Source organism: Colobus angolensis, unplaced genomic scaffold (genome assembly GCF_000951035.1).
Source record: "Colobus angolensis palliatus isolate OR3802 unplaced genomic scaffold, Cang.pa_1.0 Scaffold3, whole genome shotgun sequence".
In the NCBI taxonomy this organism is placed as follows: domain Eukaryota; kingdom Metazoa; phylum Chordata; class Mammalia; order Primates; family Cercopithecidae; genus Colobus; species Colobus angolensis.
Genome location: NW_012116265.1, coordinates 23,904,600 through 23,920,194, shown reverse-complemented (window position 1 = coordinate 23,920,194; position 15,595 = coordinate 23,904,600). Strand labels below are relative to the sequence as shown.

The window sequence follows — 15,595 nt, the reverse complement described above, 5'->3', positions numbered from 1 at the left end:
ATTTTCATCTTAAAGGGAAAAAGAAAAAAATTCCTTGACAAAGTAATTGGGATGCTAACTGAAATCTTCTAACACAGTTAAATTGAAAGTTAACTGAAAATTAAGTAAAATTGCTCATTAAATAAAATTGTTCTATTCCTTCACAGAAAGTACACATTTTTAAAAATTTAATATTTACCCTAATACCTACTGTCTTTAAAACTAGCTGATGTTAGTTTCTCTAAAACCATAAAATTAACTGAGGAAACTGAATAGGCCTTTATACTCTACTTTTCTATCAATATTACTGAAGTCTGCTAATAAAATACATATATTACTTGGGGAAAAAAACTACAAATATCAGATATGTGCCACAAACAAAAGCTATGTACTTCTGAATGAAAAAAACAGAGTTCTTATGTAACACCTGAATTTCACAATTGTGTGATTACAGAGGGTGAGAATCCTAGCTCTACCCGTAAGTAGCCATGTGACCTTAGCCAACTTAATTAAGCTTTTTTTAAATTTTTCTTCCGTTTTTTCAGGTAAAGACCCACTATAGTTAATGTATAGACCCCCTGTTTCCTCACCTGTAAAATAAAGATGATAATATATAGACAGTCCCCAACTTGCAATGTTTCAACTTACAGTTCTTTTACTTTACAATCCACTTAATCAGGTATTAAATGCATTTTTTACTTACGATATTTTCAATTTACAATGAGTTTAAAGCAAGACATAACCCCATTATAAATCAAGGATGATCTGTGTGTGTGTGTATGTGTGTGTGTATGAACTAATATAGTCCTACTACAAAGTAGACACTATAAATGTAGGTGTCTTTATTTATACTGAAAAATAGTTTTCCTTTCTTTTAGTAACAATTATTAAAGATACATATCAATATACTTTATACAATTATGGATAGTAATATGAAATATAATTAGAGGGCCAGGCGCAGTGGCTCAAGCCTGTAATCCCAGCACTTTGGGAGGCCGAGACGGGCAGATCATGAGGTCAGGAGATCGAGACCATCCTGGCTAACCCGGTGAAACCCCGTCTCTACTAAAAATTACAAAAAAACTAGCCGGGCGAGGTGGCGGGCGCCTGTAGTCCCAGCTACTCGGGAGGCTGAGGCAGGAGAATGGCGTAAACCTGGGAGGCGGAGCTTGCAGTGAGCCAAGATCCAGTCACTGCACTCCAGCCTGGGCGACAGAGCAAGACTCCGTCTCAAAAAAAAAGAAATATAATTAGAGAAAATAAAGCAAAATTATTGACCTACGTTTTTTAATCCCTTCTAAATCCTAAAAACAGCTACACCAGATCATATTTTGTGGGAGAATGCTAACAATATTGCAAATTTTCTAATGAAATAAGAAAGATTACTAGACTGGGTGGAAGGCCAAGGCAAGTGGATCATTTGAGGTCAGGAGTTCAAGACCAGCCTGGCCAACACAGTGAAACCCTGTCTCTACTAAAAATACAAAAATTAGCCCAGTGGTAGTGGCACGCACCTGTAATCTCAGCTACTCAGGAGGCTGAGACAAGAGAATCGCTTGAGCCTGGGAGGCGGAGGTTGCAGTGAACCAGGATAGGCCACTGCACTCCAGTCTGAGTGACAGAGTGAGACCCCATGGGAAAAAAAAAAGAAAGAAAGATAGATTACTAAATTAGTTCCATTTCATGATTCACTGCCACGTATCACTAATGTTATTTTAAAGAAAAAAACAAAGATCACATCTTAGTGTTGAAAAGCAAGACAAACTCAGACTGCATAGTATACTGAGTATACAATTTTCCTAAATGAGAACATACATATAGACAGACACATGTCAAACTCTAATTATATTTCTTACTTTAATCTTCACAGCATCATATCGGATTTGAGAAAACTCACGAAGACCAAAAGAACCTCCAACAATCAGCAACTAAAACAAAGAAAGGAAACATTTAAGCAAAACAGAAGAGCAGAATTCAAATTCAGCCTATCTATAGATTGCTTATCTAAACAACTAGAGGCACATTATACAAAAATTCTATAGAGTAAATGCAGTATATACTGGCTAGGAAACCATTATAGCATATCATTACCAAATACCAAAATCGTCACCTTATACCTGTATTTGACCTTATGATTTAAACGACATCATAACAAGCATTATGTTATTTGACTCTTACAATAGACCTATTTTTGTTTTTTGCTAAGAAAAAACAAAAACAAAAAAAACCATTCAACAAATGAGGAAATAGGCCGGGCGCGGTGGCTCAAGCCTGTAATCCCAGCACTTTGGGAGGCCAAGACGGGTGGATCACGAGGTCAGGAGTTCGAGACCATCCTGGCTAACAGGGTGAAATCCCTTCTCTACTAAAAATACAAAAAACTAGCTGGGCGAGGTGGCGGGCGCCTGTAGTCCCAGCTACTCAGGAGGCTGAGGCAGGAGAATGGCGTAAACCCGGGAGGCGGAGCTTGCAGTGAGCTGAGATCCGGCCACTGCACTCCAGCCTGGGCGACAGAGCAAGACTCCGTCTCAAAAAAAAAAAAAAAAAAAAAACAAATGAGGAAATAAAAGCACAGCCAACTAAATGACTTGCCCATTGTTAACTTAAATTTTGCCCAAGGCTGTCTTTGTACTTCCATTGCTATGCTATCTTCTTTAGTAAGTAAAGAAACTGAAACCTGATCAACTGATCAGACCATGTCCATATAAGGCAGATGCCTAGCTATAACCAATCAAGCTATTTATTTACTTCACTTTCCTGTTTTGTCTGTACTCATTGCCCATATTGAAGAATGGAGCTCTCTCAACTTCTTCTGGTTCTGAGTGCTGCCTGATTTGTGAATTTTCTTTGTTCAAATAAACTCTATAAAATTATTTTTTTGTTGTTTAAGGTTTCTGTTTCTTTTAATACCATGATTACACAGGGTAAACCCAGCAGTAAAACTCGCCTTTTTTTTTTTTTCCTTCAAAACCAGAATTCTTTTGATTTTATGATTTTTCAAAAGAAGCCAACTGGAGTCCTCATTACCTTACCAAGTGATAAAGAAATCTCACGAAAGATTAATGCAGAATATTCTCTATATCACATTGTATTCCCAGGTACAATATAGCTATACAGATCACAGGTAAAGAAAGTTTTCAAATTCTTACTATATACTAAAATTCTGAAACATCATCTTACGATATACAGAATCACTTTCATTTTTTTGCTGGCACCTCTTTGAGACACAATATTTCCAAAAGATTTAAACTTCATAATTAAGAATTGTAACCACCCAATTGGTTCACCTTGCATGCTGCCTAGTCAAAGCCAATTTATCAAGGCAGGGGAATTACAATGGGGAATTGAAGAGCTGGCTGTGCAGAGACCGGAATTTTGTTATTACTCAAATCAGTCTCGCCGAGAATTCAGGGATCAGAGTGTTTAAAGATAATTTGGTGGGTAGGGGCTTGGGAAGTGGGAAGTGCTCATTGGTCAGTTTGGAGATGGAATCATAGGGTGTGAAGTGAGCTTTTCTTGCTGTTTTCTGTCACTGGGTGGCATGGCAGAACTGGTTGAGCCCAATTACCCATCCGGGTAATGTCAGTTGATCCATCCAGTGCAGGGTCTGCAAAATATCTCAAGAACTGATGTCAGGTTTTACAATAGGGATGTTATCCCCAGGAGCAATTTGGGGAGGTTCAGACTCTTGGAGCCAGAGGCTGCATGACCCCTAAACCGTAATTTCTAATCTTGTAGCTAATTTGTTAGTCCTGCAAAGGCAGACTGGTCCCCAGGCAAGACGGGTGTCTTTTTGGGAAAGGGTTATTATCTAATTTTGTTTCAGAGTCAAACCATGAACTGAATTCCTTCCCAAAGTTAGTTCAGCCTATGCCCAGGAATGAACGAGGGCAGCTTACAGGTTCGAAGCAAGATGGAGTCAGTCAGGTCTGATTTCTTTCACTGTCAGAATTTCCTCAGTTATAATTTTACAAAGATGGTTTCAGTATTGCTACAAAAGTTCATGACCACAAGGAGAAACTCACTCATCATTACTTACTGTGTGTCGCTCTTATAAAATAAGCTTAGAACGACTTGGATTTCAGAAGACACCTGCAGATTTCCTTGGCATCTCAAAGCAGGGATGAACAGTGTAAGATTCTCCCTGGGACCTGAAAGCTTAAGGAGATGAGTAACTCCTTCCTTCTCAGGCCCAGTCCCAAGGCGCAAGGCTACTTGCGCCAGCAGCGTGGGCCAGCAAGATAGCAGAAGCAGGAAGAGAGCCGGCAAGAAGATGTGTACCCCTGAAGACTGAGAAAGAGGCCATCGTATACAACATAGCAATTACGTCAGACTAGGACACTTCCTGTTTACAGGAGACTATAAAACCTTTGTCTAGGCCTCAGCCCACCTGCGCCCAGGCACTCATTAAAACACACCACCTCATGTTGTCTGTTGGTGCGCTCTCAGGGTTTGAACCAATACAAGAACCTTACATCTGGTGCCGAAACCCAGGAGCGGTTCTGATCCACATCCCCCGTGGACCTACCCCTCCACCCCAGAGAGCAAGCCACAGCAGCCAGACAAAGGAAGCTCCTTGGTCTCTAGTTGCTTCTCTGTGCATGCACATTGGTCACTGATCTCACCTACTGGTAAGTTTCCCCAGAATCCTGGTTTAACAGGGAAAATCCGCAGAGCCTCTCTTAGTTTCTCTGGTCCAAAAATCCGACACTGGTCCAAGAAGGCTCCGGCGTGTGCCAGGCACTCGCTGATCATCTGGTCTTAGGGGGATGCTTCTAAGCCATTTGATCCCGTTCCCCGACGGATGGACGAAAAAGGCAGCGGTGACAATTGCTCCTTTTATCATCTCCCTCCAGGACGGTCTCCTTTTTCCCTGTTCTCCTGAGCCTACCCTCCGTTATGGGAAACTCCCGGTTCTGCATTCCAAACAACAGCCCTCTAGGCTGCTTCATAAAAAACCCGCAAACCTTAGGCCTCAGGCAAGATATTCGCCCTAAGCACTTTATCTTTTTTGCAATACAGCCTGGCCACAGTACCAATTAAATAATGGGTCCAAATGGCCCGCAAATAGAACATTCAGCCTTATAATTTTAACTGACTTAACCAATTATTGCCAATGACTGGAAAAATGGGGAGAAATTCCTTATGTCCATGCCTTTTTCCACTCAGATCACAACCTGACCTCTGCAATTCTTCTTACCTGTTCAAATCCTTCCCCTCCATTCTATTCTTACCGCCCTGATCACCTTTCTCCTCCCAGCTCTACCTCTTTTTCCTCGTTTGATCCAGTTGACTGCTGTCCACCCCTCCCAGCCCCTACCTTTTCCTCTCAACTGTCTTCTTTAACCCCCTCAAGCCTCCTCGTTGTCTTCTCAGCTGCCATCTTCCCAGTCAGCTGTATCCACTTCTTTTCCTACACCATCCCTTCCTCAGGACAATTCTAGTATTGCCTGTACCCTTTATCTTCCCCCACTGCCCTCTCCTAAGGCTTGTAAACCCATCCTGCCACCATATGCCCCTACCTAAACTCCACTGCCTGTTAACTTAACCTCCCTTCCCCCTTCAAACCCTCAGAACAAACCACTATCTTAAACTTTCGGTTCATCTCCCAGTCCACCTTGGATATTCGGTGCAAGCTTCAGAAGCTTGACAACGGCCCTCAAACCCCAGGACAAGAACTTCTTAATTTAGCCTTCATAGTCTTTAACAATCATGATGAGGAAAGTAAAAGGCAAAAACGGATGGAGTTTCAAATGCTTGCCTCCGCCATCAGGGGCCCTGCAGGCCCACAGGGCCGCAGCTCCGCACGGAAGCCTCCTAGCAACCTACCTCCACCTGGTACCTGTTTCAAGTGCAGCAATGAAGTCCACTGGTCCAGACAATGCCCAAATCCAGGTAAGCCCACCAGGCCATGCCCCCTCTGTGGAGGACCCCAGTGGAAGTTGGACTGTGAGCGGCCCCTGCAAGGACCGCCCCCATCCCTTCCAGAGCCGATCAAACCTCCTACTTGGATCTCACTGGCCTTGCCACTGAAGACCGACGGTGCCCTGAAACGGATGCCCCGGAAACTACTATCGCTGCATCCAAGCCAAGGGTAACCCTGATGGTGGAAGTAGGCCAGTATGTTTTTTTAAATTAATACCAGGCAAACTACTCTGCTTTACCTAATTTTTCAGGACTCTCTCAGTCCTCCCTTTTCTCTGTTGTGGGAATTGACGGACAAGTCTCCAAACCCTGAGCCACCCCTCCACTTTTCTGCTCCCTGCACACCTTTTCCTTCACTCGCTCTTTCTTAGTCCTGCCCTCATGCCCAACTCCGCCTCTAGGCAGAGACATCCTTTCAAAACTCCACACTACTCTCAGCTTCCACATTCCCCATAGTACCCAACGCATCAACCCAGACCCCTCGAGGCACCTAACTTTCTTCTACTCCTCCAACCTCCCACCTTAAAACATGCAACTTTACTTTATCCCCCATCCTAGTTAACCCCGCTGTTTAGGATACTTCCACATCTTCAGTTGCAGAACACTACACCCTCCATCCGCGTTACCCTTAAAGAGCCCACCCAGTTCCTGTCACAGAAGCAGTGTCCCATCCCTCAAGCAGCTCTCACAGGCCTACAGCCTATCATTTCTCACCTCCTCGCCAATCACCTACTCCACCCAACAAACTCCCCTTTTAACACACCAGTTCTACCTGTTAAAAAGCCAGACAGAAATTATCACTTAGTCCAGGACCTCAGGCTCATTAACCAAGCTGTACTCCCAGTATGTCCAGTAGTTCCTAACCCATATACTTTCCACAGTTCCCTCCAATACCACCCATTTTCCTGTTCTAAACCTAAAGGATGCTTTTTCTCACAATTCCTTTACACAGTGATTCCTAAAAACTCTTTGCCTTTACGTGGGAAAACCCCGACACCCACCCTTCATGTCAGCTCACCTGGTGCATACTAACTCAAGGTTTCAGAGACAGCCCCCATCTTTTTGGACAGGCCCTTGCTCATGACCTCTGTACCTTATCCCTAAAACCGTCCACTCTCCTTCAACGTGTTAATGATCTGCTCCTGTGTAGCGTCTCTCTCTCTCTCTCTCTTTTAAACTTCTTGGCAGAACAGAGGTATCAGGTCTCCCCTAAGAAAGCACAAATATAAGCTCCCTCAGTCACCTATCTGGACCTAGCTCTTACCCCATGAACCTGAGGGCTCACAACCGACCACATATCCCTCCTACAGTCCCTCCCACCTCTGCAAACTAAGCAAGACATTCTTTCTTTCCCAGGACTAGTGGGATATTTTAAGCTCTGGGTTCCCTCCTTTGCTCTACTTGCCAAACCATTATACCAAGCCACTAAAGGCCCTCTCCATGAGCCTTCAAACCCTGCACAGCCTATTACCCAGCCTTTCCATTTACTCCAGAAGGCTCTCACCTCAGCCCCCGTCCTCACTCTCCCAGACCTCACCAAACCTTTCTCCCTCGATACCGACCAACGTGTGGAGTTGGACTAAGTGTTCTAACCCAGTCTAAGGGACCCACCCTCCCGGTTGTCGTCCACCTCTCCAGACAGCTTGAAGCCACAGTTCTCGATGGCCTGCCTGCCTCCAAGCACTGGAGGCAGCTGCTGTCTTCATCCTTGAAAGCCTAAAACGATCTCTCCATGCCAACCTAACAGTTTATTCAACCCATAACATCAAAGACATGCTAGCTCACCGCAGTGTACTGTCTCATCTGTGCCGCCCGGCTCCTCCAACTGTATGTTCTATTCATAGAAACCCCCCAAATCACCGTGCTAACCAGCTCCCGTCTAAACCTGGCCACGCTCTTACCTGAAGCTACAACTGCCCAGGACCCTACACACTCCTGTGTGAACACTGTTCAAACCTTTCTTATACCTTTTCCAAACCTAACAGACCAACCCCTTCCAGATGCCTCCTTTACTTGGTTGGTAGATGGCAGCTCCTTCCTACGTCAAGGATGCCGGCATGCTGGCTATAGTATAGTGTCACCCCCCCCCCACACACACTACTGAAGCCAATCCGCTCCCCCTAGGCACCCGCTCCCAAAAGCTGAACTCATTGCTCTCACTCGAGATCTCACTCTAGTAGCCGGACAACAAATTAACGTATATTCAGATTCTCATTCAGTGTTCCATATAGTACACTCACACTCATCTATCTGGAAAGAACGGGGTTTCCTAACTGCAAAAAACACTCCTGTCATCAATGGCTCTCTCATCAGCAAGGTCCTTCAAGCTGCCAGGCTCCCGCAGAAAGTCGCCAACATTCACTGCAGGGGCCACCAAACCCCGGACAATCCTGTATCAGCTGGAAATGCTCCAGCAGATCAGGGAGCCAAACAAGCAGCCCTACAACCCATGCAAGGCCAGTTTCTGTCCCTGTCCTTGCTCTCTCCTCTTTACTCCTTAGAAGAAAAGGAGGACTTCCGAGCCCAAAACCTTCAAAAGCAAGGACCATGCTATGTCAAGAAAAGGCACTTCGTTCTTCCTCACTCTCAAAGCCTTCCCACCTCTAAAGCCTCCACGGTGCTTTCCATGTTGGTTATAAATCTCTCTTGCAACTTCTCCACCCTATTCTCACTTGTCCTCACCTTTCCAGCTATGTTCGAGAAATTACCCAGTCCTGTTCTATATTGAAAAATGTGGCAATATTTATTTAAGAAGTGAAGATGTCATTTATTTGACCCAGGAATTGATACTTAGGTATAGTATATAATACTGCTCTGTACTTTTTTTTTTGAGACTGAGTCTCCCTCTGTTGTCTAGGCTGGAATGCAGTAGAGCGATCTCGGCTTACTGGAACCTCCACTTCCCGGGTTCAAACAATTCTCCTGCCTCAGCCTCCCAAGTAGCTGGGATTACAGGCAACTGCTGCCATACCCAGCTAATTTTTGTATTTTTAGTAGAGTTGGGGTTTCACTATGTTGCCCAGGCTGGTCTTGAACTTCTGGGCTCAAGTGATCCACCTGCCTTGGCCTCCCAAAGTGCTGGGATTACAGGCATGAGCCACCACACCCAGTGGAGATCTTTTTATATTTGTATGTGTGTCATACATAAGATATTTTTATAATTACATATATATAATGTATATATCTGTAATTCTATTATATTATAGAATTATAATATCTATATAATTCTATATAGATATATAACAATGCATATTACATACATTATTTATGTGCATTACTTACTCATACATTTTCTCTCTAACACAAATGTATTTCTTTTTCTTTTTTTTTTTTGAGACAGAGACTCGTTCTGTCGTCCAGGCTGGAGTGCAGTGGTGTGATCTCAGCTCCCTGCAACCTCTGTCTCCTGGGTTCAAGAGATCTCCTGCCTCAGCCTTCCCAGCTACATTTGTTTTTGCACACATATACTGGAGAAACAATATCCAGTAATGGAATTTCTGGGTCAAATAAATGACATCTTCACTTCTTAAGTAAATACTGCCACTTTTTTCATAAGAAAAAAAGAAGAAATCTCATTAAATTTACCACACTTCTCAGTATGCAGTAACCTTAAAAGATCCCCAAGCTGTCATTGCTACTTTATCATGTCATCCAAAAATCTAATTAGCTTCACGCCTGTAATCCCAGCACTTTTGGAGGCCGAGGCGAGAGAATCACGAGGTCAGGAGTTCAAGACCAGCCTGGCCAATACAGTGAAACCCCATCTCTATTAAAAATATAAAAATTAGCCGGGTGTGGTGGCACGTGCCTGTAGTCCCAGCTACTCAGGAGGCTGAAGCAGGAGAATCACTTGAATCCGGGAGGCGGAGGTTGCAGTGAGCCAAGACTGTGCCATTGCACTCCAGCCTGGGCAACAGAGTGAGACCGTCTTAGAAAAAATCTAATTAGCTTTAATCCCTCACTCTGAAGCTGAAAGGTGTAGGCATTTGGAAAAAAATAAAGTTTGATCCCTACCTTCTTTTTAATTTAATCATATATATAACTTGACCTTGTGATTCTCCCGCCTCGGCCTCCCAAAGTGCTGGGATTACAGGCGTGAAGCTAATTAGATTTTTGGATGACATGATAAAGTAGCAATGACAGCTTGGGGATCTTTTAAGGTTACTGCATACTGAGAAGTGTGGTAAATTTAATGAGATTTCTTCTTTTTTTCTTTTGAAAAAAGTGGCAATATTTACTTAAGAAGTATATATATATATATATATGTTTTTTGGTTTTTTTTTTGAGATGGAGTCTTGCACTGTCGCCCAGGCTGGAGTGCAGTGGTGTGACCTCAGCTCACTGCAACCTCCGCCTCCCAGGCTCAAGTAACTCTCCCGTCTCAGTCTCCTGAGTAGCTGGGACCACAGGTGCCTGCCACCACACTCGGTTAATTTTTTCCTATTTTCAGTAGAGACAGAGTTTCACCATATTGGTCAGGCTGGTCTCGAACTCCTGACCTTGTGATCTGCCTGCTTTGGCCTCCCAAAGTGCTGGAATTACAGGTGTGAGCCACTGTGCCTGGCCCCTACCTTCCTTTTTTAAAATAAATATATTTATATTACCAATGAAATAATTAAATATTAAAAGGTATAAAACATAAATCTTTATAATTTTGAAGTTGAGAATACCAACAAAACCTTGAGATTATGAATTTAATTTTTTTTTTCCATCACAAGATTTCATCATCAAAGGCTATAAATTTCAAAACCAAGTATATGTGACCACATAAAAATTTAAAACTTCTGGGTGGGTATGGTAGCTTATCCCTGTAATCCCAACTACGCCAGAGGCTGAGGTGGGAGAATCACTTGAGGCCAGTAGTTTGAGACCAGCCCGGGCAACACAACAAGACCTCCTCTCTTAAAACAACAACAACAACAATAATAATAAATAAAACTTCAATGCTGACAAATAAATGAAGTAAAAACAACGTAAAATCAAAAGAGAACAAATGAGGAAAATTATCTGTTATAGATAAGCAGCTAATACCTGCAATGTCAAAATGTAAGAATTATTTGTATAAGCAAAATAACTTTTGTCTCAGTTTCAATGAAAAGATACAGGCAGGCCATGCTGAAAAGTCCAACCATGTGACTAGAGGGCTGGGACTTTGAGCTATGTGATATCAACCCAACCTGCAAACCTCAAGGGAGAAGAGGAGAGCTGCAGACAGTTCAGTCACATGGCCAATGGTTCAATCACCCATGCCTATATAATGAAACCCTAGTAAAAATTCTGGACACTGAAACTTGGTTGAACTTCCTGGTTAGTAAACACATCAATGTGCAAGGAGGGTGACATGCTCTGATCCCCCATGGGGAGAGAACACAGAAGCTCTGCATTCAGGACGCTCCTGGACCTCGATATATGAGTCTCTTTTTTTGGCTGTTCCTAATTTGTATCCTTTATAATAACACTGTAATCATAACTATAGTATTCTCCTGAGTTCTATAAGTAGTTCTAGTAAATTATTGAATTTGAGGGGGTAGCTTAAATACCCAAATTTTTAACTAGTTGGTCAGAAGCACATGTGGTCTGAGAATCCTGGGTTGTGCCTGGTGTAGGAAGTTAGGGGAGTTTTGTGCAGGACTATGCATAGTGTGTGTGTGTGCATGTGTGTGTGTGTGTAGTGTTTGAACTGCATTGCAACACCTATTGCTTGTTACCATAGAATCCACACTCCTAACTAAATGTCTTCATTTATCTCCAGTCTTCTCTTACCTACTGAAGGACACTGATTCATCAATTCTCTCCTTTCCTGTATCATCAAAATCTTGCTCACCACTGCAGGATCGAGCATAAAAATGCTATTATTTCTCCTATCTCATTAACAAACTTTCCTGGACACCACTTTCCCACCAGATACCAACCTCTTTCTTTGTTCCTGTGTGCAGGAAAATTTCTCAAATGAGTTGCCTATAATAGCTGCTCTTCCTACTCTCTCTTAGATCCATTCTAACCATCAATGACATCCACATTACTAAATCTGGTGGTTAACTTATTTTCATCTGATTTCATGAATAAAATTTCATACAGTTGATCACACTCTCCTCCTCTTCCCTTATATCTGGTTTTTCTTTTGCCACAGAGTCACTCTTTCTTAGTCTCCTTGATTGTTTCCTCTTGTATACCTCAACTCTCCAATGTTGTCATACCTCAGGGCACAATGTTTTCTCTTCTTCTCTATTCACTTATTTTATAATCTTAATCAATCCTATGCCTTTAAAAGCATATATTGATTACAACATTCCATACAGACATGATCAAGCACAAATTCCAGTACCACCAGGTGAACAAAGCAGACCAGATTAGTACTGCAAAATCTGGAACCTAAGTTGCCAGGAAAGGGCGCCCAAAATATTATAGTAGGCTACTACCTACAAGTTAAACATGATGACATCCTGCTAAAGTAGAAGACTTAAATAGGATATCATTTCCTAATGTAATATTTAAAATATTCAAGATACAATAAAAATTCCATTGTCATGACAAGAACCAGGAAAACAACTTTAGGACAGTTTGGATACTTGACCCTCCAAACTTCATGTTGAAATCTAACCCCCAATGTTGGAGGGAAGGCCTAGTGGGAGGTGTTTGGGTCACAGGGACCGATCCCTCATGAATGGCTTGATGAGGTCCTCATGGTAACGAGTGAGTTCTCACTCTATTAGTTCCCTTGAGAGCTGGTTGTCAAAAAGAGCCTGCCACCACCCTCCCCTCTCTCTTGGCATATATCTCTGCACATGCTGGCTCCCTTTTGCCTTCTGCCACAAGTGGAAGCAGCCTGAGGCCCACACCAGAAGCAGATGATGGTGCCATGCTTCACGGTATATACAGCCTGCAGAACCATGAGCCAAAAGAAAATTCTTTACTTTATAAATTACCCAGTCTCTGGTATTCCTTCATAGCAACAGTGGTCCCCAAACTTTCTGGCACCAGGGACCAGTTTCATGGCAGACCATTTTTCCACAGATGGTGGTGGGGGTGGGGGGACGGGATGGCAGTTTGGGGATGAAACTGTTCCACTTTAGATCATCAGACATTAGATTCTCATAGGGAGCATGCAACCTAGATCCCTCGCATGTGCAGTTTACAATAGGGCTCGTGCTCCTATGAGAACCTAATGCCACCTCTGATCTGACAGGAGGCGGAGCTCAGGCAGTAATGCTCACTCACCTACTCTCACCTCCTACTGTGCAGCCCAGTTCCTAACAGCCACAAACCAGTACCAGTCCGTGGCCCAGGGGCTGGAGACCCCTGCTTTCTAGCAACACAAATGAACTAAGACAAACTAGAATTTTAAAAAGGCTATGGAGAGATGCTAACACAGAGAAAAACCAGAGATTAGAATTATCTGACAAAGATGACAAAGACCTCAAAGGAAACATCATAAAAATACTTCAAACAACAACAGATTTTCTTGAAACAAATGGAAAATTAGAAAATCTCACCAAAGACATAGAAGACATAAAGAAGAACCAAAGGGTAATATCAATGACATGGTGGAGTATCTCCAAAATTCTTTCCTCCACAAAAACAGTGAGAATGTTTGTAAAAAACTGTCAAATAAACTTTAGAACTCTGAAAATTAAGCAAAAACTTGCAACAATGTGCACAGTATTTACCTAAGAAAAATGCCTGAATCTCAGGAACAACAGTTAGCTTGGTGGCATTTTTAATTTGCCATATTCTCACCCCTCCGCCCAAGCTCCATAACAACCATGAAAATCAACAGCCTGCAAACATGATGTAAAGCCTGGCACCAACTGGAGAGGGTAGAGAGCTTGGAGCTCTTTAAAACACCATTCCGTGGGAATTGTCATCATTCCAGCAGTCTGGTAGTTCCTGGAAGATGCTATTCACAAAGCTGTCTTTAGTTTAGCTGACTTGGAGCTCAACTAGTATGAACAGACTTCTAGGAAGCGTTTGTCAAAAAACAAAAAAATTCAGAGGTAATTGTTTAACATTATGACTGTCTGATGTGGTAGATAATAGGAATAAGGTGTCCTTAGAGGACCCTGAAAAGCTCAAATATATTCCTGAGAATTTAGAAAGTCATGCAAATAAGCAGAACTGTGTACACGCCCAGAGCAATGTATATGCCCAAGAAAGACCTAAGAAGGCCCTAAATTCTCAACTTATGACTAATTTTGAAGCTCTGAGCAAGTAAGAAGTGAAAGCTACACATTGAACTGTAAATTGCATGGCTGAATGTTGAAAGCATGCCCAAAAAAGCATGCAGAGCCTCTCAACAAAGACTGGCAGATTTGTTGGTTTCAGGTTTTAAAGAAACCTCTGTCCAATAAAAGGAAACATAGTCCAATTAAAAAATGGGCAAAGGATTTGAACAGACATTTCTCCAAAAAGATAGTCAAATGACCAATAAACATTTGAAAAGATGCTCAACACAATAAGTCATTAGGTAAATGAAAATCAAAACCTCAATGAGGTATCACTTCACACCTACTAGAAAGGGTAATAATTAAAAAGACGGGCAATAACAAGTGTTGGCAAGGATGTGGAGAAATTGAAAATCATATATTGCTGGTGGGAACGTAAAATGATGCAGCCACTTTGGAAAACATCTGGCACATACTAACTAAAAAGTTACATAGAGTTACTATATGACCTAGCAATTCCATGTCTAGGTATATTCCCTACCCAAGAGAAATGAAAACATACTTCCACACAAAGCATGTACATAAATGTTTATAGCAGCATTATTCATAATAGTAAAAAATGGAAACAACCCAAATGTTCATCAATTGATAAAATATATCCAAACAATGGAATTATATCCATCAAAAGGAATGAAGTATTGATATATGTTACAATGTCAATGAACCTTAAAAACATTCTAAGTGGAAAAATCCAGTCACGAAAAACCCACATGTTGTATTAGTGTGTTCATATGAAATGTGCATAATAAGCAAATTTATGAGTGGAAGTAGATTAGTGGTTTACCAGGCCAGCATAAGAAGTAGGAAGAAATAGGAAGTGATTACTATTAGTTATGATGCTTTTTTTGGGGTGATGAAAATGTTCTAAAATTGTGGTGATGGGTCCATAACTAAGAATATACTAATATTGAATTTGCTAGAAACAACAAATTGAACCTTTTTTTTTTTGGAGAGACAGAGGTCTTGCTGGTCTGGAACTCCTGACCTGAAGCAATCCTCCTGTCTTGGTTTCCCCTAACACTGGGATTACAGGTGTGAGCCATCGTGTTTGGCCCAGATACTTTAAATGGTTGAATCTTTTGGAGATTCCTAAAATCCAAATTTGATGACTCTGTATTTTTCAAAAATGTGTAAAATACCCATTACCTTTCTAAGGTCACATATTTCCTTTAGTCTGCTTAAATGGAAAAGTTGGTCATTTCATCTGTGCCAATATTCATACAAAATAAAAATCTTTTCTGTATTTAAAAGAAAGCAGCTTTTGTTCATATGCTTTAATTATTTCATTTACTAACACATCAAGGCTTGCTGAAGCAAAATAAATTGCCCGTGATCAAAAAGCAAATAGAGTCATCTGGATTTCAACTCTGGTTGTCTTAAGCCAGCCTCAGCCTGCATTTTCATGACATCCTTAGGGAACTCAGTGTGGAATTGGATGCAACCATATAAACACGGAAGCTGTATTCAAC

At 41.9% G+C, this 15,595-nt stretch overlaps 1 protein-coding gene across 2 annotated transcripts in view; it reads right to left on the bottom strand.

The window, feature by feature from the left end:
- The window catches only part of LOC105517214 (cytochrome c oxidase assembly protein COX16 homolog, mitochondrial), a 31,867-nt gene that overhangs the window by 15,450 nt on the left and 822 nt on the right, over positions 1-15,595 (bottom strand). The window contains exon 2 of one of the 2 annotated variants that reach the window (XM_011949647.1): positions 1,836-1,907. The exons of the other annotated variant lie outside the window; for it this stretch is intronic. Coding sequence (XP_011805037.1) covers positions 1,836-1,907 — 72 coding nt within the window. The remainder of the gene's footprint in view (positions 1-1,835; positions 1,908-15,595) is intronic. 2 annotated transcript variants of the gene reach the window in all.